Source organism: Parasteatoda tepidariorum, chromosome 3 (assembly GCF_982258835.1).
Source record: "Parasteatoda tepidariorum strain Cologne lab strain chromosome 3, Ptep-v5.0, whole genome shotgun sequence".
Lineage (NCBI taxonomy): Eukaryota > Metazoa > Arthropoda > Arachnida > Araneae > Theridiidae > Parasteatoda > Parasteatoda tepidariorum.
The window spans coordinates 37,861,744-37,887,360 of NC_141757.1; the positions used below are offsets into that span (position 1 = coordinate 37,861,744).

At 32.0% G+C, this 25,617-nt stretch overlaps 1 protein-coding gene across 1 annotated transcript in view; it reads right to left on the reverse strand.

The window, feature by feature from the left end:
• The window catches only part of LOC107437648 (nose resistant to fluoxetine protein 6), an 81,602-nt gene that overhangs the window by 49,313 nt on the left and 6,672 nt on the right, over window positions 1–25,617 (reverse strand). The window contains exons 3-5 of the mRNA XM_087159103.1: window positions 18,029–18,246; window positions 9,930–10,044; window positions 8,397–8,490 (exon numbers count right to left, since the gene is read on the reverse strand). Of these exons, the coding sequence (XP_087015229.1) occupies window positions 8,397–8,490; window positions 9,930–10,044; window positions 18,029–18,246 (427 nt within the window). The remainder of the gene's footprint in view (window positions 1–8,396; window positions 8,491–9,929; window positions 10,045–18,028; window positions 18,247–25,617) is intronic.

Here is a 25,617-nt window from a genome sequence, read left to right on the forward strand (position 1 = left end):
AAGGAGTTACTGGGAATCGAATTAATATTAAAGATAAAATTGAAACTATAGCATATTGTGTAGGGAAAGAGCAGTTAAGATCAAGATTGAAATCCTTTTCTCCGAAACAAGATTAGTCACAGAGAAAAGGAGTTACTGGGAATCGAATTAATATTAAAGATGAAATTGAAACCATAGCATATTGTGTAGATAAAGGGCAGTTAAGATCAAGATTGAAATCCTTTTCTCCGAAACAAGATTAGTCACAGAGAAAAGGAGTTACTGGGAATCGAATTAATATTAAAGATAAAATTGAAACCATAGCATATTGTGTAGGGAAAGAGCAGTTAAGATCAAGATTGAAATCCTTTTCTCCGAAACAAGATTAGTCACAGAGGAAAGGAGTTACTGGGAATCGAATTAATATTAAAGATAAAATTGAAACCATAGCATATTGTGTAGGGAAAGAGCAGTTAAGATCAAGATTGAAATCCTTTTCTCTGAAACAAGATTAGTCACAGAGAAAAGGAGTTACTGGGAATCGAATTAATATTAAAGATAAAATTGAAACCATAGCATATTGTGTAGGGAAAGAGCAGTTAAGATCAAGATTGAAAACGCCAGTCAATACAAACGTAAGTAGAACTCTTTCATAAGAACTTTGGTAAGAATGGAAGTGTACAGATGGCGAAAAATCAATGCTAAGAGGAAAAGTTAAAAATACTTAGATAGAATTAGTGTAATGCAAAGAGTAAAATAAAAATTGTCGCCAAATATTCTTGATAACAAATCTATTTATACACAACCGAAAGTAAATCAGAAACGATTTAGAAGTTTTTGCGGATAAAGGTTGAGATGAATACATTAAGAGCTGAATGTAATTTTGATAATCGAATCAAAGGGAACAAATGAAAGAGTAAAAAACATCTACCGTATTGGAAAGATTACAATGCTAATAAAGTAAGATTGTAAGAAATGTTCAGCTATCGATGCAAGAAATTGAAATTTAGTGTACTTTGCAGAATGGTAAAACTTGCAAGATAATTAATCGATGGAACTGGAAGTTTAAGAAGAGAATTTTGATGATTAAGAAAAAATTGCGGTTATTGGAGAAATGGGATCTTGGTATTGGAAGTCTAGAAAGAAGATTAGAGCAAAGAATGATGGGCCTCAACGGGAATAATACAAGAGTAAAAGATACCTACCATATTTTAAAATCATGGCGTTAATAAAGTAAGATAAGAAGAAATGTTCAGTCATCGATGCAAGAAATGGATATCTACAGCGTACTTTTCAGAATCGGTAAAATGTGCCAGAAAATTAATCGATGAAATTGGAAATTCAGGAAGAGAATTGCGATGATTAAGAAAGAAAAATCGGAGACAATTGGAGAAATGGGATCTTGATATTTGTAATCTATGAAGAAATAGATTAGAGTAAAGAATAATCAATCTCAAAAGGATTAATATAACTAGATATGATTATTGGAAAGTAAGAAGAAGAATAAAAAGTTTGGTACATTGAAAAACGAAAATTTTCGTATAAAAGTGAATATGGCGATTAATTGTATAGAGATGAGTCTTAAATAAAATTAAAAAAATAACCTAGACGAACATACAAAAACTAGCAGTAAAAAATTGAAAATTTCGTAGCATGGAATCAATTTTGAGCCGGCGTTGTGAAACTTTTGTGGCCTTGACCCACTGTTCTTATCTCTGAGACCTGTTTCCACCGAGAAGGCAAAACGTTTTTTAAAATCCTGAGGGCCCCTACGACAGGTAGTCTGTGATGCGCCAGTCCTCAGTTATCCAACTATCCTCCAATACGTGGCTTCATCTAGAGTCTTGACCAGGGATGGGGAAACTACGGCCCGCGGGCCAACTGTGGCCCGCCGGAAGATTTTATCCGGCCCGCGGACAGAATTTTAACTAGCCGATAAGTGGCGAATATATCTACTTCGTTTAAAACTATTTTTGTTGATTTCTTTTTTAACAAAGTACTGATGACCTTTTCACTTTCTCTATTTTTGTTCTACAAGACATAAATTAATTAAAATAGTTAGCACAAACAGCTTTAACTGGTAAAATGTTGACAGCAAAAGTTCTTTATAGAATAGCTGTAGATTAGCTCCAACTAGTATTTGTCTTTCTCGAGGAGCAGACATATGGAATCTAATATAGGTGAATTGTACTTCACATGGGGCTGACTACGCGTTTTAAGTTCCAACGAACGGATTTTTCTGCCGGCTCGAGTTCTAACATAATTTACTGGGTATGGAAAGGTTGCACACATACAACGTCATTGTAAATAATGGTAAAATTATTAAATGTATAAAATGATTACTGCCTTTTTGAGTTATTTGTAAAATTTTTTTATCCCAAAATGGCAACTAAAAAACGCAAAGTTGATGCAGAGTGACATGCACTCAATGATGAATTGACTTTATTTTATTTCAGAAGTTTTTACTCGGCCCACCAAACTTTTTTTTCTGAATTTTTGGCCCACAACCAAAAAAGTTTGCCCATCCCTGGTCTAGACTATGATGACTGGCCATACTTACGATGGGTAAACAAAGAAACTCAAAAAACAAAAATTAGACTATGCTACAATACGTCAAAATGTTCTTTACAAGGTTCTGAGAGAAAATTGAGTACCTCTACACAGTGGCGTACCTAGGGGGGGGGCGGTGGGTGCGGTCCGCACCGGGCGGCACTTACCTTGGGGCGGCATTTTTCATATTTACTTATAGTTGTAAAAAGCAACTTATTCATTTCATATTTATTTTCTTTCTTGAATAATAAATGATTATTATGATTATTATAAGTTTAATATTTGGTTTATATAAATTATGATTAATTATATGATTTCGAATATTATTCCTCGGTGTATATAAATGCATTTTAGTGTAAATTTTGAATTCTAATTCAAGAACAAGATAATAATTTTATTTTATTGTATTCATTAAAATTCGTTGAATTCGTAAAAGAATCTTTACGATTTTGTTCGGCAATTTTTCCTAACTAAAATTTTTTGATATCAGTTTATAAATGTCATTTCTTTTGAAAAGTTTATATGATTACTTTGAAGTGATATATCAATATTTTTTTAAATCATCGATTTTTCTTTTGAAAAGCAGGGCCGGCGGAAGGCGGTCTAGGCGGGAAGGCGGAAGACCTAGCAGACCGCCGGTCTGCTAGGTCTGCAAAGCATTAGGGCGCCGGCATAAGAACTATCTTTTTCAAACAACAAAATCTAAACGAGACAAAACAAAAATACTGACGAAGTTACAATTTCAGGAATCGCAAATACGAGGGTTGCTATTTATATTTCTGGCCTAATAATGAAAAAACAAATATGTAGGATCGAAATTGGTTTTATTGTTTTTCAAAATATTCTCCATGATGAACAATACACTTTTGCATGCGCTTGAACCAATTTTCAAAGCACTTTTTCCTGTCCGATTGAGGTAACTCCAAAACATGCGTTTTGAATGCATCAACCGCTTCTTCGGGGGTCGTTGTCCACGTAATTTATTTTTGATGTGTGGGAATAAGAAGAAGTCATTGGGTGCCAAATCAGGGCTGTACGGCGGATGACCCATCAGTTCGATCTTTCGCTCCGTCAGAAATGCCTTTGTTTGAGTCGATGTGTGAGAGCTCGCATTGTCATGAGGAAGAATAATTCGCCTGTTCTTCTGCTTTTTTCAAATTTTTCCGATGACTTCTGGCAAACAAATGGTCGTGTACCATTCAGAATTGACCGTCCTGCGTTGCTCTAACGCCACTGTTACCACATGACCGTTAATGCCGAAGAAACAGGCAATCATTTGCCTCGATGTGCTTCTTCCTCGAACAACTTTTGTTGGTTTTGCCTCGTCTTGGAAGACCCATGCAGTTGATTGCTGTTTTCTTTCCGGCTCATATGCATGGATCCATGATTCGTCATCTGTGTAGATGGTATACACAGCCTTTGATGTACCTTGAACGTATTTTTCCAACATTTCCTTGCACCAATCGACACGAGTCTTTTTTTGTGCGTTTGTCAGATTATGCGGGATCCAACGTGAACAATTTTTTTTTACGCTCAAATGTTCAAGCAATATTTTATTGATGCTAGTCATACTAATGTCCAAAGACGCCTCTATCTCACGGTATGTCATATGACGATCTTGCTTTATCAGTTCACGCACAGCATCGATCTTTTCTGGCACAACAACCGATTTTGGACGACCTGCACGGGATTCGTCCTGGATCGAACATCGACCACGATTAAATTCGTTATACCAATTTTTTACAGTGCTGTAGGATGGCGCTTTAACGCTGAATAAAGAATTAAGTTCATCGAACCACGCTTGTCATGAAAATCCACGTCGAAAGATATGAAAAATAATGGCACGAAAATGTTCATGATTCAATTCCATTTTTTGAAAGAGAAGAACTTTTCAATTTACTGTCAACAGCATAAATGAAGCTATAATGGTAAATCGTCTGCTGAATTTATGTTTAAAAATATCAAACTTTCGATTAAAATCGTCTGCGGTCGCCTAGCAACACTTACTGTTGCGAAGGCCAGAAATATAAATAGCAACCCTCGTAGATAAATATACTCAGTCCGTTTTGAAGAATTGTATTTGGAATGATAAATTGCTTATAAACCATTTTGTTCATTCGCGATTCAATCTTTTAACTGTGAAGAGTGAAACAAATTATTAGGGTGCCAGTGCATTTGGAGAGTTTATTATAGGTAAGTATATTATATTACGTATTATAGATATAGATGTTATTCTAAATGCTATTCAGAGTAGTAAAATGACTTTGCCGTTTTCTGTACATAATATACTATTTATTTCGACAGGTTATATTTTTATTATATATCCCTAGGATGAAACGAGTAAAAGAAAGTGGTGCGTCTTTTAGAAAGAAAAGGAAGAGAAGGGAGGAAATACTGACTAAAAATACTGGAGCACTACTCAAATATATCTCCCATAAGTCAACTTCTAGTTCTTTTAGTATTGTTGCCTCAAATACGGGCGAAGAAGCAGCCCTCGAAGGCGAAAAAACATTTTCCAATGTTGTTCAAGAGGAAAGACCTGCTTCACACACTGGCGAAGAAGTAGAAAGTTCATCAAGTTCTGATGAAGAATCTGCTGCACAAATTATTCCGTCTATTTCTATGAAAGATATTGGATTATGGCCTAACAAAATTGACGACAATACAAGAGTATTTCTGGTACGTCAAGGTCCCTTTGCAATTCAAAATTTGGACGCCGACTTCAGCGAAGGAGTAAAACGTCCTAATAATATAATCAAAGCCAAAGGTGAAACAAGAAAACTGAGTCAGGACTGGTTTTTTCAAATTTTGCCTAATGGCGAAAAGCTCTTAAGATCGTGGATGGTATATTCACCATCGAAGAAAAGTATTTATTGTTTCTGCTGCAAACTGTTTGATAATCTTTGTCAAGCAGGTTTTAATACGGAAAATGGTTTTAACAAATGGTGGAAACTTAATCCCAAAATTAGTCAACATGAGGTGAGTCCACTGCACATTCGATCATATTCCAAATGGAAGGAATTAGAAATAAGACTTGGACGTGGCGCAACTATTGACAAACTACAACAACAGAATATTGATAAAGAAATAAAAAAATGGAAGGAAATTCTAACAAGAATACTTGATATAATTAGATTCTTAGCAAAACAAAATTTGGAGTTTCGTGGACATCGTGAAAGTGTTCCTCAGGAAAGCATCGATTCAATGGAAAATAGAGGAAATTTTCTTGAGCTTGTTGACTTATTGGCTAAGTACGACCCAGTATTACGAGAACACGTAGTAAAAATTAAGATGGGTAATAAATATAGTATCTCTTATTTGTCGCCGAAGATCCAGAACGAATTTATAGAGCTATTGGGAGGCGCAGTCAGAAAAACAATTATGGATCAAATAAAGCAGGCTAAATACTTTTGTATTATGTTTGACAGCACTCCTGACATTTCACACAAAGATCAAACCAGTCAAATTATTAGATATGTAGTTATTGATGGTAGCGAAGTTAAAGTTGTAGAATCGTTTATTGACTTTGTAGAAACTAAAGGAAAAACTGCTGGTGAAATCACAGATAAGATTTTAACGAAATTAGAAAATGACGGTTTAGATATAAAAAATTGCAGAGGACAGGCTTACGATAAGGCTGCCGTCATGGCAGGAAAGCACAGCGGTGTTCAAACTCGTATTAAAGAAATAAATCCAAATGCAGAATTTGTAGCATGTACAAATCATTCTTTAAACCTGGCATGTTTACACGCAGCTTCTACAGCTATCAATTCCATCACATTTTTTGGAACTATCGAACAGTTGTTTTCGTTGTTTTCTTCTTCCACTCATAGATGGAATGTTTTACTTTCTGTCACTGGTCAAGGTGTTAAACGCAGTGTAGAAACTCGCTGGAGCGCTAGAGCTGCCGCGGTAACTATAGTAAAATAAAAATTTTTTTACATTTTAAGCGCTTTGGAAAAATTGACATCTGAAGAAGAAAATAGTAAAACGAGATCAGATGCTGGAGTATTACTCAATTCTATGCAATCTTTTTCTTTTCTATGTTAACTTCATTTATGGGAACCCGTCCTTTTGGAAATTAATGACGCTCAAAAATACCTGCAAATAAAAGGGTTAAATGTCCACCAATGCCATATAAAACTAAATTCTTTGCAAACACATTTCATGGAACAAAGAGATACGCTAGTACAAAACGCTGTTATAGCAGCCAAAAAAAATTGTGAAGAGTTGGAGATATCGACTGAGCATCGAGTTAGAAGGAGAAAAAATATGAGTGGGGAAAATTCGCGAGACGTGGGGCTATCCTTAGAAAAAGAAGTACGAAGAGAAATGTTTTCATCTATGGACAGAATTATAAAGGAAATAAAAGAACGCTTAGATCAGTTGCATGGCCTTGTAAGAAAATATTCGTGTATATCCGTGTAACGTATATTCGTGTATATCCGTGAAAATATCCGTGTAACCTACTAAATGAAGAATTTGAATCTCAAATAAATGACTTGATTAACATTGATAAAGAACAGTTCCATATTGAAAGAAAAAGGATCCAGGTTTTTATGGCTGTACCTACACTAAAAGAAGAGGCAAAACATTGGAAAAATGGGGAGAAGGGCCCTCTTGATCTGCTAAAATTTATTCAGCAGTATAGGTTGGAAAATTCTGTTCCCAACATTGTAATTTTGTTAAGAATTTTTTTTACAATTTCAATCAGTGTCGCTAGTTGCGAAAGAAGCTTCTCAAAATTGAAGTTGATAAAAAAATTATCTTTCTTTTTACGATGAGTCAATTAAGACTACAAAATCTTGCAATATTGTCAATAGAACAAGAAATTGCAAATAATATAAATTTTGAGAGCATTATACACGATTTTTCTAGTATGAAAGCTAGAAGAGTAGATATTATATAAATATGTTTACGAGTGCATACAAATATGTCTAAAAAAATTTACTCTGTGTATTAATTAATATTGATTAAATAACTTAATAATTTATTTATGTGTATTAATTTATAAAAACCACTATTTGATTGACTTATAATAGAAAGGGCGGCAAACTGGAGATCGCCCCGGGCTGCAAAAGTTCTAGGTACGCCACTACCTCTACACAAATTCGATCACAGTACCACCACTACCTTACGACTTCCACTAACTGTCGAAGTTGTCTACGGCTATCATCTGTATTTGTGAAAGGGCGTTACTTATTTTACTCTCTTTTCTTTAAAAAAAAAAGCGTTCCTACCTTTAATTGCTTGTATCTGCTTTTCTACTGAATTAGTCAATTGTCATTTAAGTCATTCAATAATCAATTGTACGTTTGTAATTACATTGTATTTTACGATTTTATCAAACTGTTTGTTTTTATATACGCTGTGACTTAATTTGTTTGCCCCATGTCATACCATTTTCCAGAGATATGATTTTTTGTTGCACCAAATCTTTCGCCTCATTTTCTTTTCGCAATCGTCTTGCCGCCAAATATTCTTCTAACTTAAGAAACAGTTAGTTGTAACTGGCTGCCAAATCCGCACAATAAGGTGGAAGATGATAATCATCTATTGTAATTAATGCGATGGCTGTGTTCTGACGGAAGTGAAAATTAGGTTCAGTGCAGTCTTATAAACATAGCAAAGAGCTGGTTTGACATGAGTATTCAAAAACTAATACAGCATCTACAAGAAGGCATCGACCAAAGTTATGTCGGAAAAAATTTTAAACCTCTAGACTGATGTAGTTTAATTAAGTGTTAATAAATAAAATAATTTTTGAGTTTAACAAAAATAGGAAAATTTACTTTTGCGAGTTCCCTTGCATGTCTTTGTCAGCAGAACGGACGCATGAAAACAATAGAAAGAAAAGTTATACTTACTAAATAAAAATCTCCGTGGCTGTAAGTTCCAGCTCTTCTTTAATGTCACAATGTGGTACAATTAGTTTATTTCCGCTCTTCATATACGCCACAACTTAAATGAAATAATTTTAAATTATTAACGTTTATAGAGATAAAAGGGAAAAAAAATATATTTTATTTATCCATAAATCTATAATATAAAAGGCACCGGACATTATAACAAGTCACTTTTAAAAAATTATCGGTCGAGCATTTTTGGAGGGGAAAAAAACCACAATTTCCCTAATGATGCAAAAATCTCACCTTCGATAAGTTTGGTTGGCCATATATTGCTCAAAACTTAACGCATTTTTAATGCGTTTAAAAAAATGGTCGTATTTTTATTCATTTTGCATGTAATCTTAGTGGCAGGACTCAAATAAGCTATTAACTTGACAGATGTGCAAACGGTATATTAACCTTTTGCTTTCTATCGATACCTCCCTGTCACCAATAATGAGTCATACTCAGTGATGCCAACTGCTCCAGATATGACGAAATATATCAAGAAAACAGAGGAGAAACTACAAACTAAAATGTGAAGTCTTTCGGTTAATTCTGCCCATCCTTTGCGGAATTTCTGCGGCTCGTTCTGAAACAATTTACTAATACAACTACTAATAATGCTGATCACTCACTACTTATTTGTTAATAATAAATAAATAAAAAGTAAATTTTTTTTAAAAGACTAATGATTTCATTTGTTTGTATATGTTATTTATTACCTGTCTGTATTATCCCTGTTCTGTGCTGTCCTTTCTATCTTCTTTTTCCACAATAATATTTAACTACTTAATATTAAGTTTACTAACCCAAATAATTATAACATCAATGGCCTTTGATTCAGTTTGTAATCATATCATTTACGGAGGTAGCCTTTTTGGCCTCCGGTGCACCAATTACTAGTTTCCGCAACCACATGGACTGCTAACCTTAAAGCTCTACCACAAATATAAAAGAAACATCATGGATGGTATAGGGGCCGCTGCGCTGCCCAGTTCAAATTTCAAGACAAGATGATGATCGTTTATTATAATTTTTTTAAAAAGATGAGCATGGAGGTAATGTAAGAAAATACGTAACTGACTTAAATGACATATTACTCTTTTTTTTAACATCACTTTTTTACATTTTGGACTATTAATATTTTGGGTGTTATTGGTTTAAGACAACTGCTGTCTTTTATTATCATGTTTATACCTTTTTGACTACATATGAAAATTAATTCGGTAGTAAAGTTACTTCGCAGATATGGAAACTTAATCTGGAAGTTAAACTAAACAATGATGAATCAAAGCAAGTTAAAAACGCTGAGATTAGTGTTACTGTTTTTGTTTTTTTTCTTCTTTTTTTTTCTCCTAAAAGGAATTTCTTTTTGGTAAAATTACGGTATCCGTAATTCCTCAGACGCCCAGTTCAACTACAACGAACGAAATTACGGTATGCCTTATTTCGTTATTAAATAATTTAGAATTAAAAAAAAAGCTTACAGAAATAACTTATTTTACATACCGCTAGAAAACAAGGCTGTTACGTCTTCTTTTGAACAAGTTGAAGGGAGACAGGCATTTAAGCGTAGTTGAGTAGTGTAGAGATAATTAGCCATTTTTGCTAAGGTATCAGACAACTAGAATAGTTAAAAAAAAAATGAATTTTTCAAGATCATTTATCTAAACCTTTTTAAAAAAATATTATAATTAGATTAAGAGGAAAAACTTTTTATAACATACGACTGTATGTAGAATACTCAAAATTTTTACAAATAGAATATTTCATCAATCAAAAAATACTTGTTAAAATATCCGAATACGGTGAATACAATGTGAATATATATTAATCATGAATATGATTTGAAAAGATTTAAGATTTATTAATAAAACATATAATCAATGTGATAATTATGTATATTTATGGGAATAAATGAAGGCAAAAATAAATCAATTTCTGCCTTTTTCACGGAATTTAATAATGCATCATAGAAAAATAGTTTACGTGAAAGCTCAAAAACTGACAACTAAAGACTTTCTTTGTATTAAAAGGTACAATTGTATTAAGTACAATAATCAATTGTTTGCAAATATGTTTAAAAATTTCAAGGGTAAATAAAAAGCTGCAATTGCTTGAACAAAAATCATTGATAATACAATGCATGGGGAACTAATAATAATGTCAGGTTTACTCGGCGAATAGAATGCTATGTTAAGACAAAACTACTCCGCCATATATAGCCAGAAAAGTAAGTAAAAAAATTACTTTTTACTTGAGGAAAGATAATCGTACTAGCATGTTTCATTTATTTTATTAATCTGGGATCAGATTTACTTCATTGTTCGGACTTTTAGGGTAACGTACCGAATATAACAAAAACCACTTATACCACAAGCTACCACTCTTTATTTTTTTAAAATTTTAATTGTAATTTCTTTCTCCGCTCAGAAATTTGGATAATGTAATGAATAATTAAAAAAAAGCAGTGTTTTCAGTGGTGCCATTGGCGTCTAAAAAGTGATATAAACTCTATTAAATTTTGTTTATTCATTACCTTAATGTTTATTTAACCGTAACTACCACCATGAGTTACTTAAGGCTCTTGCGATAGCACGTCTTTACATAGCACTAGTTTACAATCTAATTTTAATTGGCTTTGCCCTACCATGAGGAACACTAATTTTTGAAAATCATAAAAAAAAGGGATGTCGCAGTCGATTAATAATATAAAAAGTGGTAGAAACTCAATTCATTTTTATTTATGCGTTATCTTTTTAATTACTTAATCATAACTAACACTATGACGTACATTTTGAATTATTTATATTCAAAATACTAACATTCTTTGCTTTCAGTTTTACTAATAAACTGAAATAAATATGCTATGAAAATTGAATTGATTTTTTTCCTTAGAATTTTGAAGTTTATTAGCCACCACTTTTAACATTTTTAGTTGTCGTAGCAACCCAGGTGAAAGTTGGCAGGTATGTACAGTCCGCAAAAAAAAAAACGAATCACCCTGAATGACTTTCGTTCTAATGATCGGATTTTCACGAACTAAGAGTCAATCTTAATGGTTCCTGGGGGTGACCTCAAATATGATAATTAATTAGTGCTAACTATTAATTAAGTTACGAAATCAGACACAAAAACGTACTTTCTCTGAATAAACATTTTTTTTTTTTTACATATTTGGAATCCAGACACTTGAATTATGGGGGGTAGACAAAATTTTAAAAAAATTGGGTAGTAAATTGGGTCGCAATAAAGGTTTATATATTTGGCGATAGTCCAGAAAACCGCCAAAAAAGTCGCCTGCGCAAATGAATATTTTAAGATAACCCATTAACTAATTCAGAAGAGGATTGCTTAATTTTACTAGGTTGCTAGGCAACGAAGCTCTGACTGTAAAAAAATTGAAATAATGAATCTGTAATTGCTCGGAGAGGTTTAATTAATTGTTAATAGAAAATATTTCGAAGTTTCTAGGCAATAGACAATTTTTAAGCTGATTTCTGTCCAAAAAGCAAAAACATTTTTATTTTAATCTCCTTTGAAAAGAAAATTTGAATCGATTTATTAATTACTGATGATTTTCTAAGTTTTTGGAACTTAAATACATGATCTGATATTATTTAGATTATGTTGTTTTTGCTACATTTATTCGAGGATTTCATACTAAAATCAAATTAACATAACTTACAGCTATATACAAAATTTTAGGAATAATCATTTTTACAGTTTTAATCGAGTCTTATAGGCAAAAAAGTTTGAAGAAAAAAAAAGTGCTTGAAAAATAAAATGTAGATTGTATAATAATTCTAATGCACATTCACAAGGTCTTCTATAATTTACGATATTTCTTTTTTCTATAACTCAAGGAATTGCTGAATGTTTAGTGGCATTTTAAAAACATTGAAATATGTTATGTTTAAGAATAAGATATTGAAATAATACGTTGCATATTGTATGATTCATTGTTTAAAAAATCGCTTCATTCTGCTAGATATTTAGGTTACATGGTTTTCTTTGGATAAAGATGATTAGCAAATAGCATCATCATGTTTCGATACATTCTGAAACTTACGTTCGCAAATTCACCATAAAATGTGCACACACATATTCTTCAATTACGATAAGCTACATTTACCTCCAAATACTGCTACTATGATTATTTTCGTTTTCTTATATATATCTGATACTCTCTTTTTAAGCAGAGCTCGTAATATCCTTAACACTTTACCGACCGGTAGCGGTTCGAACATACTATGCCCTTTCACCGCCCGTTCAGCTGCAGATCGTCCGAGACACCGGCTATTTTATCCGAGACCTGACTTCACCACTAAATATCAAAAATTACAAATATGATATAAAATGCAACGTAAAATCATCAATATACTGGTTACTGTATTAAAAAGTAGGCGTAACTATCTTTCTTTAACTAATCTTACAAAATATTTTGCTACCACTTTATTAGAACTTTTCCAGAAAGCGGAGCAGTTGGCATCCCTGCCTTCATATCGATGAAAAAATCCCGACTTTCCTCGCAGGAAAATCTAGTCGCACCCAGCTGTACGATGAAAAATCCCGACTCTTTTCGCAGGAAAATCTGGTCGCACCCAGCTGCACGATGAAAAATCCCGACTCTTTTCGCAGGAAAATCTAGTCGCACCCAGCTGTACGATGAAAAATCCCGACTCTTTTCGCAGGAAAATCTGGTCGCACCCAGCTGCACGATGAAAAATCCCGACTCTTTTCGCAGGAAAATCTAGTCGCACCCAGCTGCACGATAAAAAATCCCGACTCTTTTCGCAGGAAAATCTGGTCGCACCCAGCTGCACTCGAGAAAACGACAGCTGAATTTTTTTCAGGGCATGCTGAATTGGTGGAAAACGTAGTCACCACAGATCGGTCAAAAGTCGATTAATCGACGACCGGTCGGTAAGCGCTGGGGAGCAAACGCTGAATAATCTACGGCCGGTCGGTATACGATGAGAACAAAACGTCGAATAATCGACGACCGGTCGGTAAGCGCTGAGAACAAAACGTCGATTAATCGACGGCCGGTCGGTAAAGTGTTAAGATACTGAAATGGGGGCACAAAAACTTAAAAGATAAAATATTTAATTTCATTAACTCAAAATATCTGGTCTCAAAATTTTAATTTTTAAGTTTAATATAGCTTTTACAATATTGATGCTCTTACGTTTTTAAAGACCACATGAATCCGGTTAAAATATTAAAATGCATATGTTTACTTTAACGAGTGTAAAATCCTTATCAAAATAATGAGCAGGACCCAAATGTAAAACAGCATAATTGACGATAAAAACTCAACTGGCTTCAAAACATATGAAGAGGGAATTAAAAGTCTACATGTTTCGAGCGATCAAATATAATCGCTCGTTCTCAAGACTTTTCAGGCTTGAATAACTCTTGACCTTTATTATTGGACGTTCAAAACATGTCTATTTTCATTATCATCTATTTTTTTTAAATCATTGAAGTTTTTATATTTTCGATTCAGTTTCTTGGGAATATTCATTTAGTTACACAACATATTAAATTATTTCACTCGATATTAAAATAAGTTTTACATAAGTTATAGGCACAGGTTCTTAGATTGAAAAAAATAATAGTTCACTACTTTGTAAAAAAATCAATGCAGTTTTTTTTTTTTTTTTTTTTTGCTGCAAGCCTTAACATTTTAATTTAAGGACATAAAAAAATTTCGTTTACAATTGAAATTTCAAAAGTCGTATGTGAAAATGGAATGTCCGGAATCGAAATTCAATAGTTACAAGGACAACTATTTCCAACAAGTTAGCATTTCCGTTCTACTCGAAGTTGTTTGAAAAGGTATTTTTTATATATCGATTCCAAAGTTTATTCTACATATATTTTAGGGTATACTTTCGGAGCATTTCGATCGAGTTTATTTTTACACCCTTATTTGCTTAAAATTATTAAATAATTTGCTTGAAATAAATTATTCATGCTACATGATTTAATGCATTTATAGTAAAATAGTAAACGGGGCTTCCATCGCATATCCTTAACCTTAATACCGCTATCATTAAATAAATGGAATAAGCTTAGATAAATTATAAAAGTTAATTTTTTCCACGTTTTAATTTTCAAGGAATAATATGTTTCGATCAAACAAATTTCATTCTGGAAATAGCGAAATTATTGAGTACTTAAGTATCTTGAAAACTGATTTTGAGATAAGTCCTCTTGATGCATTGTTATTTGCAAAAACAATTGGTTCCATAAGTAAATGGTAAGTACTGCTGAAGACCCACTAGATGTAAGTTAATGAGAGATAGATTTTACTCAAACTTCGAAACTCCTTTTTCGCATTTATTATCCAGTGAGGAATTCTAGAAATGGTACTGGAAAATCAAAAGAAATTTCGAAGATACAATTTCATTGGTCAAAAATTTGGAAAAAAGAGGAAGGTTAAATCAAAAGAAAAATAAATAAATTACTTTTTTGCATTAGCTTCAGAAAAAGAACGAAAATTTAAAGAGATTGAAAGAGCTGGAAAAAAAGTTAAAGCGGAAAGTATGACGAAGAGGAAAAAAAACTTAAAGAGATAAAAAAAAGGCTTCAAAAAATATGGGAAAAAGAGTAAACAAAAAAGTGATCTAGTAATAATAAAAGCATCATCGGATTACACAATGATAAACATTCATAATTTAGAACGGACTATTAAACTGCGAGAAAAAAAATGAAATTTTTTTTTTTTAATTATGTATTCAAACATATCTTACTTTCCATTCCATGACTGAAAAAAAGTAACATTTTCCACGTTAACTGTGGTTATATGTTGTAATCCCAAAAAAAATCTTGTTTTTAGACATTTGTTATGGCCTATGGATTCATAGTGAGCATCAAACATTCTCAAAATTCATTCACTGGAAAATTTAGTGTTTATTCACTGGTAAGAACTATTCCTTCACTTGGTTATCTTATTACTTATTATTTAAACCACCAAAAGCTTAAAACAATATTATATAAGTTATCTAAATTTTTTTTACATAATTTGCATTTAATAACAAATATGCCGACACCATCATTTAGCTAAAATTAAAAATTTTGAAATTTTTTTAAAAGCAAGATAAGCTTAAGTGTTCCTTCATTGGTCAGTTTATCCTATAAGATGTTGAGAAATTTGCGATGTTGTGAGAGATGCTTAAAAATGTTGACTACGTATTTTTATTAATATTTCTAAAATATATACAGGGTAACAAAAAAGTATAGGCATCACTTTTGTGGTTATCTACCACTAAAGTTTTAAAACCTTTTTACATTTATAGCATTCTGATCTAAAGCTCTGCTATTAGACTTTCAACTGCAATACTATTTTATAAAATCAAAAAAATGCCTTTAAAAAAATTTGACGAAAAGCTAATTGGTCAAGTACAAGCATTTTTAGAAATTCGCTGGAACCACAGGATTATACAAACCCATTTTAAAAAGAAAGGTACTGCAATTTCACTCAGCCATATCAGTCGCATCAAGGATTCAGAACTCGGAACGATGCAAAATAATGCAAAACCAAAAAGAAGTGGACGACCAAGCAAATTGAAGAAATCAGATTTGCAGAAGCTTGATAAGATGACATCAAAACCGGATCCACCACAGGCAAGCATGGCTAAAGCTCTTAACGTGAGTCAGCAAGTTGTAAGCTATCAACTAAAACAAAAGTTGAAGAAAAAATGCCATAAAAAAAAACCAAAATGTCACCATTTAAGTGAGAGATTGGTGCAGATTAAGAGGCAACGTTCATGGCCCCTCTACAAGCTTCTCCGTAAGGACAGATGGCGAAAGTTCATTACAACTGATGAAGCTTGGATCTATCTATCTGATACCAATGCTAAATCTAAAGTTCAATATCTTAGCCGTGGGCAGAACAGGCGAGACTTGACACCATCAACCACGGTGCCTCATCCCAAAGGCGTAATGGTTTGGATGGGTGACCAAACCTCGGTTTGTGAAACCTGGGGCCAAAATAAATTCTGAGTATTACATACATAAGATATTAAAGCCCTTTCTTAAGGATGATTACTGCAGATTGTATCCTAATGGTGATGCTGTGTTTCATCAGGACTCTGCCCCATCGCATGCATCTAAGGTCACCCAGAAATTCCTAACAGATCAGCAAGTGCAATTCCTGAGACCAGAACAATGGATTCCAAACGGTCCTTATGCTGCACCATGCGACTATTTCCTATGTGGACATCTGAAAAACAAACTGGATAAGCGGAGAATTTCTACATTGAGAGGCCTCCAAAGAGCTATTAGAGAAGAGGTGAAGAAAATCCCCCAGGAAATCATTTTGCGGGCTTTAAAATCATGGCCGAAGCGTTGTAGACAAATCTATTATGCCGGAGGTCGACATATTGAGAAGCATCGCTGAATTTATGTAATAAATTTTGGAAATAAAAACATCCAAAAGTGATCCCTATATTTTTTTGTTACCCTGTATTCAAGAAATTGATATTATTATAAATCTATGCATACGTATGTATATTATTGAAATTGTATCAATTACTGAAAAACAAAATCAAAAAATAAAAAATAATCACATTAAATAAGCACATAATATAATCTGGTGTATAATCATATTCTATCAGAAGCACACTTTTATAAAACTAGACATTCGTTGAATAAAGTGTTTTTTATTCAAAAGGCTTTATTCAAATTTCTTTACTAAATTGCAAATAAATTATTAAACGACTAAAAAAGAAGCATTTTATAGTTTGAAAGAAATAAAAATAAAAAGATTAGCAAGCGATTATTAGCGAATAAAATATGAATGAAATTTTAGGCTACACGCACGAAGTCAAGTTCCTCGCAAGTTTATCACATTTTAATATTAATCGCCCCATTTAATTATTTCTTTTTTGTCGCCAAATTATTTTTTTAAAAATAATTAATTTTAATTTTTCTCAGCTTCTAATAAATAAAAACAGCTGAAACTTTAGATTTTTCAATTGAAAAATATGTAGATTAATATGGTATAAAAAAATTCATACCTTATAATTCAAAATTTTTTCATCCTCAATTTAATTAAATAATAAAAAATAATTAATAATTATTAAAAATTATTTTTTTCATGAAATTATCTTTGGGTAAATGAGTTTTATGAGTGGGTGCAATTTTCTTTGAATTGCTCTATTGGTTTTAAAAATATGACTAAAAATGTAAAAAGTGAAATTGACATTAAGGGGTACGAACTTTGGATCGCTCTCCTGACCAAACTATGGGGACCATATTTTCCAGATTGCGGCTACCCCCTATATTTTAAAGGTTAAGAATCCAAATATGTAAAAAAAAAATATGTTTATTCAGAGAAAGTACGTTTTTGTGTCTGATTTCGTAACTTAATTAATAGTTAGCACTGATTTATTAGCATATTTGAGGTGACCCCCAGAAACCATTAAGATTGACACTTAGTTCGTGAAAATCCGATCATTAGAACGAAAGATATTCAGGGTGATTCGTTTTTTTTTTTTTTTTTTTTTTTTGTGGGCTGTACATGTATTAAAAGATATCGGGATTAACCAATCATATGTTACGTTATACAAAGACTTGTTTAAAGATAGGCTATTTACTGTGCCAGGCTCAAATAGTGTATCAATGATTTTTATTGGCTTTTCTGCTGGTGACATCATTTCTCTTTCCGGCAATAATGGAACAAAATCAATATCGCAATACTGTCCTTTAAATTTTCCGCTGGGAGATTCTATTTCAAGACAAGTCTCGAAATCACCAAACGCCGTGGGATTTCCACCAATCACCCCATTTGCTATTTTTCCAGATGAATCGAACACTAAAAGGAAAAACAAAAATAAGTAAGCAGTGGTAATGCGAAGTTGTTGTTTTTTTTTCTTTTTTTTTGTTCAGATAAAAATGCAGAAAAATTGTAGGGCTGCAAACTACTATGCTTTTTGGAAAATATTTTATAGAATAGTAGACAATTAAAAACATAAGCGTTTAAAATTTTAGTTAATTTTGGCCAACATTTTAAAAACCTCACCACGCGAGAAACCTAAAAACTTTCACTCTTTCTGAGGAAGTATTTCCCAAGTGGTAGTAAGAAACTATTTGAAATGCATTTGTAGATAAAATTGACTTTTTACAAGTTCTATGGTTTACACTCATTTTAGTTTTTATTACTGATTCTTATATCTAGGATTGATTCAATTGCATTTAGTGGCAATCAAAATTACATTGGCTGTTACACCATGCGAGAGCCGGAAGTAACCAGCATTTCATATAAACTTTTGAATCATTTGCATGTTGTGGTGTTGAAAATAACTTGAACTCAAACTTACAAAATGAAGAATAATACATTATAACATAAACTTAGTTGCCACTAGAAAAAAATTTCCTAAAATGTGAGGAAGTTGGCAGTCCTGAAAATGTATTTTCCAGCGTTTTTTTCTTGCGCAATGGATCCAATAGGTGTGACGGTCTTGCTCTAACAAACATTTAATTCATGGAATTAATTTTTTATATATATTTAGTTACATTATTAAAAGAGCTTTCTAGGATTTTTACCTTGTTAGCAATATGCCTTTAAAGATAAAAATAAAAGTTAACACGGCTGCTTCTAAGACATAAATACATATCTGCCAACTCTTCCGGTTTTCCCGGAAGATTTTATTTTCATATTTAAAGTGCTAGCGAAATTCATGATATTTCACTTAACTTTTTGATTTATAATAATAGTTATAATTGAGTTTGACCACCACTACATATAAATAATTTCAACAAATATATAAAAAGCATATTAATCTTTAAGACAGCAAATTTCAACCTGGTTAAAATTCATATATATTTTTGAGTAAAACTGTTTTTCGGTAATTGTTTTAACTACCACTTGGAAAATCCATTCTCGAAAAGAGTGAATGTTGGCGGGTATGTAAATATAAACATAAATTTATTATCTGAGGCCATAAACGGCCCTTTCATCCTAAAATTTTGCATTTAGGTAGAATAATAAAGTAATAAAAATATTTAAATACGGAACGGGAAGAGCTCACTTGCTCTGTGAAAGGCTTGAAGTTGAAAAACGTCTCAAGAACGTTAATGGTAAAAATACAATTATAATGCCGGAAAAAGAATAAGATCTTTTATTTACAAAACTAAAAACTGGTACCTTAATTATTTCATGACTACTTTTTATCTTGGTGAAGCATACCCAGGGTTTCCAACTGCTGCTTTTCCAGTAAAAGATCTTATAAAGTGGTAACGATTAACCCCTTGGGGACGGGTGATTCAGAAAAGCATTCTTACAAAATCAGAATCAAGTTGTAATTAAATAAAAAACGGTAACTTAAATGTAGTCGTAGCTAATTTGATCGACTTACTTTGCTTTTACTTTAATTATTGTTAGTTTAACCATACATATAATCAGTGTTAATTCAACGTATAACTAAATAGTTTTATTTTGAACAAAGTAATGGTGAATTAAATAAATCAAACAATTATAACTCCGCCCACAAATAAAGTGCTAAATAAATACTTTGATTACCAGTTTTATCTTTTTACCCTGATTGATACGGTTTTATGCTGGCACGTATTTGTGACAGTCGGCGAGAAAGGGTTAAGGGTTTAAAACTTACAACAATTTTCTCGATTTTGCTTTTACTATAGAAGGCTAACCACGAGATAATAACGAAGTTTTGTTTCGTATAAACTTTTTATTAGTTTGTATACGTAACGTGTTTAGTCACCGTACTATACACTGAAACCTCCCGGGAGAGACCACTCTCTGTTTCACAATAAAATTATCGTTCTTAGGGGTTACCTCCATAAATATCAAAATGTTATCGAAGGTGCATGATTTTTTTTTTCGAACGATTTTAACTTAAGCCACTGTCATTTCCTTGGTGCAGAAATGCCACTTGTGTTGGCGTCATGAAAACCGGATAGATAAATAAAATTTAGCGTCGATAAGAATGACCCCTACTAATATAATTATGAGTAAAAACAAATTTAAAAATTATGAATGATAGAACTATTTTAAACAAATGAACAATTATGCTTCTTGTTTAAGTTTGCGTTCAAGTTTTTATCATAAAAATTAGTTTAGCTTTAAAAAAAATGCGAAGAGCTTTGTTTAAGATGCTTTGTTTTTTCTAATATATCTTTTTTTAATTTAACTTTCAGTTCTAAAAATAAATCATTAATGGCATTGTCTTCAGCTCTCAAACTGCAAAATGAGGTAGTAAATCTATTTCAGAGTTCGTCACAAAGAGCTCTCACACAAATATTTTGAATACACATTTTAACCTACTTTTGTTAATATTTTTTCATCTATCCATATTAGACCGTTTCCGCATTTAGCGCAGAGGTTTGCCCGGTCGTTGGGAGAGATTTTGATGGTCTCTCCTAAAGGTTTTCTTCAACACAATATCTACTGAAAAAAATTCCATGCCCTCCAAAAGTGGTCTTAAATAGGGGAGGTCATTATGTATAAGTAATCAGACCTGCAAGCTATTGCTCTTTTTTTTTTTTTTTTTAATATTTTATAGAATAGTAGACATTTAAAAACCAAAGCTTTCAGAATTTTCGGTAATTTTGCCAATATTTTAAAAAACTTACAATGAAAGAGCTGGAATAAAACGGCGTTTCATATGAGGTTTTAAATCACTTATTTTTATCGATGAGGAAAATAGGCTTATCACGCTCAACGCCACGCCATTCTAAATAACTGTAAACTAAATTTGCAAATATTAGACGAATTTTGCTATTTTCTAGGGGGTTTATTATGACTTACCTGACAAAAGTGGTGAATTATATAAGCCTACGAATTGTTTAAAAATAGTGGTGAATAAAAATCTACTAAATTGAATTTATTAAACCAAGAATCACAATAATTAAGTAAATTTTCTGCAATTCCATAAAAGAGTGTAAATTTTATAGTTCTATATCATGTTATACGCTGTCAGTCAGCTGTTTTTCGCAGCCTATGTGAAAGATCAGTGTCAGCAAGTTGTGGTAGACGAAGCCTAAATGCAGTTTCAGGGTCAGCCACCGGTGGTTGACGCGGCCTAAATGTAATTTCAGTGTCAGTCACTGGTGGTTGACGCGGATTAAAAGTAATTTCAGTGTCAGCCACCGGTGGCTGACGCGGCCTAAATGGAAAGTTCAGTGTCCGCCACCGATGATTGACGCGGCGCTAAACGTATTAAATGAGTAAAAAATAATGCATCAAAACATACTACTACTAGAAAAAACCACCGTTAGAATAAATTTTTACAAAAAGTTTTGAAAATTGGCATCACTGCAAATATAGCGTATGTGTCAGCCTAAAATTGTAATTCAAGTTCATTTTTACTACTATTGGGGAAAATTATCCTAGAAAGGATTAAAAGTTAGTTGGTATGTGTAAAGGTTTTCTTACATTCTAACAATTTTCATAATAGTATTTACCACAACTTGAATATTCTAACAATTTTCATAATAGTATTTACCACAACTTGAATATTCTAACAATTTTCATAATAGTATTTACCACAACTTGAATATTCTAACAATTTTCATAATAGTATTTACCACATTATTATTAAAATTTCGGGCTTAAATTTGTTAAATAAAGAAATTTATTACAGAGAGCGTCATTAGCTGATTTATATTGACAGGTTACTACCCAGTCATTCTTGGTGAGCAGGTGATAGATTTGTCTAATTCGTTAATAGCAGGATTTCCATATTTAACTTTATTCAGCAAAAAGAAAAATACCTTCACCATAAAATAGTTATAATAAATATTTTGTAGGGATATGAAATTTTGCACCACAATGTGACTTTTTTTAATCTTTATGCTCACTTAGTTTCAACGTAAACGTATAACCAGTTTCTAAGTGAGAGCATTTTACAGTATTATACAGGTTTCGTGCGGTCCTTAAAAATTTAAAGATAAGGAGCAAAAATACGAAGAAAGATGTATTTCATCAAATTCGTCTTCACCGACTACGCTTAACACGTTAAGCACCGCGTCAGCCATCGGTGACTGACACTGGACTTTTCATTTAGGCCGCTCCAGCCACCGGTGGCTGACACTGAAATTACATTTAGGACGCGTCTGCCACCGCTTGCTGACTCTGACCTTTCAGATAGGCCGCGAAAAACAGCTGGCTGACAGCGTATAACATGATATAAAACTATAAAATTTACATTCATTTATGGAATTGCAGAAAATTTATTCAAAATTTGCTTAATTATTGTGATTCTTGGTTTAATAAATTCAATTTAGTAGATTGTTATCTACCACTATTTTTAAACAATTCGTAGGCTTATATAACTCACCACTTTTATCAGGTATGTCATTTAGACTTAAAATGCAAGCGCACTGTCTATCTAATGGCAATTAGGCCAATTCTAACTTATGCCTGCCCCGCCATTAACACTCTAAGTGATCACTTAAAAAATAAACTCTCTATGGCAGAAGGGAAGATTATAAGAAAACTCGTCGGCGCCCCTTAATGCATTAGCAATAATAGTATAAAAAGGGATCTTAAAATTGATGACATCAACGTCTACATAAAAAATTTAAACCAAAATTTCTACGATGAAGCAAAAACCTGTACCACCAGCAATTTTAACTCACTCCTAGATATTGAATTAATTGACGACAACACTAAATTTAGCCCAATCACTGCCTTTTTCCTTAGGGATATGACGTAGCCCTAGCACACGAAATACACTCTCGATTTTTGGTGCTAAGCACCACCTTTTCCCCCCATCTCCATTCCACCTCACTACTCCTCATCATCGAATTACTACTACAGATGAATCGGTTAATGCCGCTTCGCGGCAGCGCACAGAGATTTATATGATTTCTACCAAAGTTGGCCGTTGATTACAGTAATCGATTACAACTGTAATTGATTACAGATAATTACAACTATGTAATCAATTACTTGTAATCACGATTACAAGTAATCAATTACTTGTAATCGTGATTACAACTTTCAAAAAATTTTGATTACAGCTGTAATCATGATTACAATTTTGATTACAGTAATCAATTACTTGTAATCATGATTCCAAGTAATTGCGATTACAAGTAATCACAACAAAAACGATTACGAGTAATCATGATTACAAGTAATCAAAATATATGATTACATGTAATCATGATTACATGTAATCATGACTACATGTAATCATGATTACATGTAATCATGATTACATGTAATTTGATTACATGTAATTGTGATTACTTGTAATCAAACTATGCGATTACAAGTTATTACGATTGTATACTATAGACAAATTTTTTATGTAAGTATTCATGTGTTTACATATTTTTATGTACATAGAATGTACGCACGCATGAACGTACTATTTGCGATTCCTATACATACAATGTATGCACAAACGTTGTTTGTACGTACAATATTCATAATTATATTGTAATATACTTAATGCAATGCGCATATGCTTAGTACATATAATTATGCATTTATGATACATGTACGCATGTATGTTAGTTTGCACAAAAAAGCAATGTTTTGTATCTTTGTATACATAGACAACTTTGTATATGAACATATATGAAAATAACGTTTATGCGTTTGCATGCTTTTATGTACTTAAGTACATATATTGTAAAAATTTACGATAATAGCGCGTATATACAATGTACTTATGTATATGAAATACGTACAATATGTAAGAATGTTATTTAAAGGTGCAATATATGCACATAGTTGCGTAAATAAAATGCGTACAGGTATACATGCATATTTATATGTACATCGATATATGTGCACGCAAAGTATGTACTTATGTACAACTTACGTATGTACTTGTATAACTACATACTTTGTTAATACTTATGCGCATGTAATGCATGGATGTACAAAAAAATAGTAATATGCACAATGTACGCATGTACATACAACGTATTCATGTACATAATTACAAGTAATGTACAAATACATGCGTACATTTAAATATATGTAATTACAATATACACATACATTGTGAATACATTAAGAAAATTTATAAGAGTAAAGTTATTAAAATTTGTTTTAAAATTTATTCTAAGGCATATGAAACTCGACCTCATATTTTTTAGAAAGCAAACGATAATTTTATTTTGAATTTCTAAATATTAATTCCACACATAAAATTTACCGTTTTTCTTACCATTTAAAAAATTTCTATGAATCATGCATTATGTTATGAAAAAAATAAATCTGTATTGCCAAACATATCATGAAACTACCTGAAAATAACTCTTTATTCAAAGAATTTCAAAATGACATAGAACAATTAAAGCTGAAAACTAAATTTAAATATCGTTTGATTTTGTCATTTTAACTTACTTGAGTCATTAAAAGTTAACTTACATGCATTTTATTTATTGCATTGTACACATATTTAGACATAAATGTAATGTACATATGTATACGTGTAATGTATGTACTCATGTACACTGTATGTACATACAATGTATTGTACGTGCATATATAGTACATATGGATATGCATACATGGAACATACGTGTATTGTACATGTGTGGATACATTCATTGGACATATATACATTGCACCATATGCATAGATAGAGATAGCATGCATGTACACATGTAAAATTTGTACGAAAGAATTATGCCCAATATATTTATGCACATATGTACTGTATATGTACACACATATGTACATTATATAAATATTATATGTTCATTTCATCATATGTACATTATATGAATATACATCTGTACGCTATACGTATATACATCTGTACAATATATGCATCTCAAATGTGTGTATGTACGTACGTTATGCATGTCGAATGTATGTATGAATATATGTAAAATATAAATACGCCCAATGTACGTACAATCGTACACAAATGTATTATGCATATTTGGAAACATACATTGAGCATGAACATATTATGTATATGTACATAAATACACTGGACATGCATATCATGTACATGTATACATACATATATTGTACATCCTACAGATATACCTATATTGTACATGCATACATATATTATACTGTTCATAAATAAATTGCACATGCATGCATGGGACATACATTGTACAGACAATGTATGTATGTTCGTACAAGCACAAGTACTTGTATATACATGCGTACATGAACATAGATATACATTTTACATACACAAATATTTGCATAAAATGCATATATTCATTGTGTATAAATGTACAT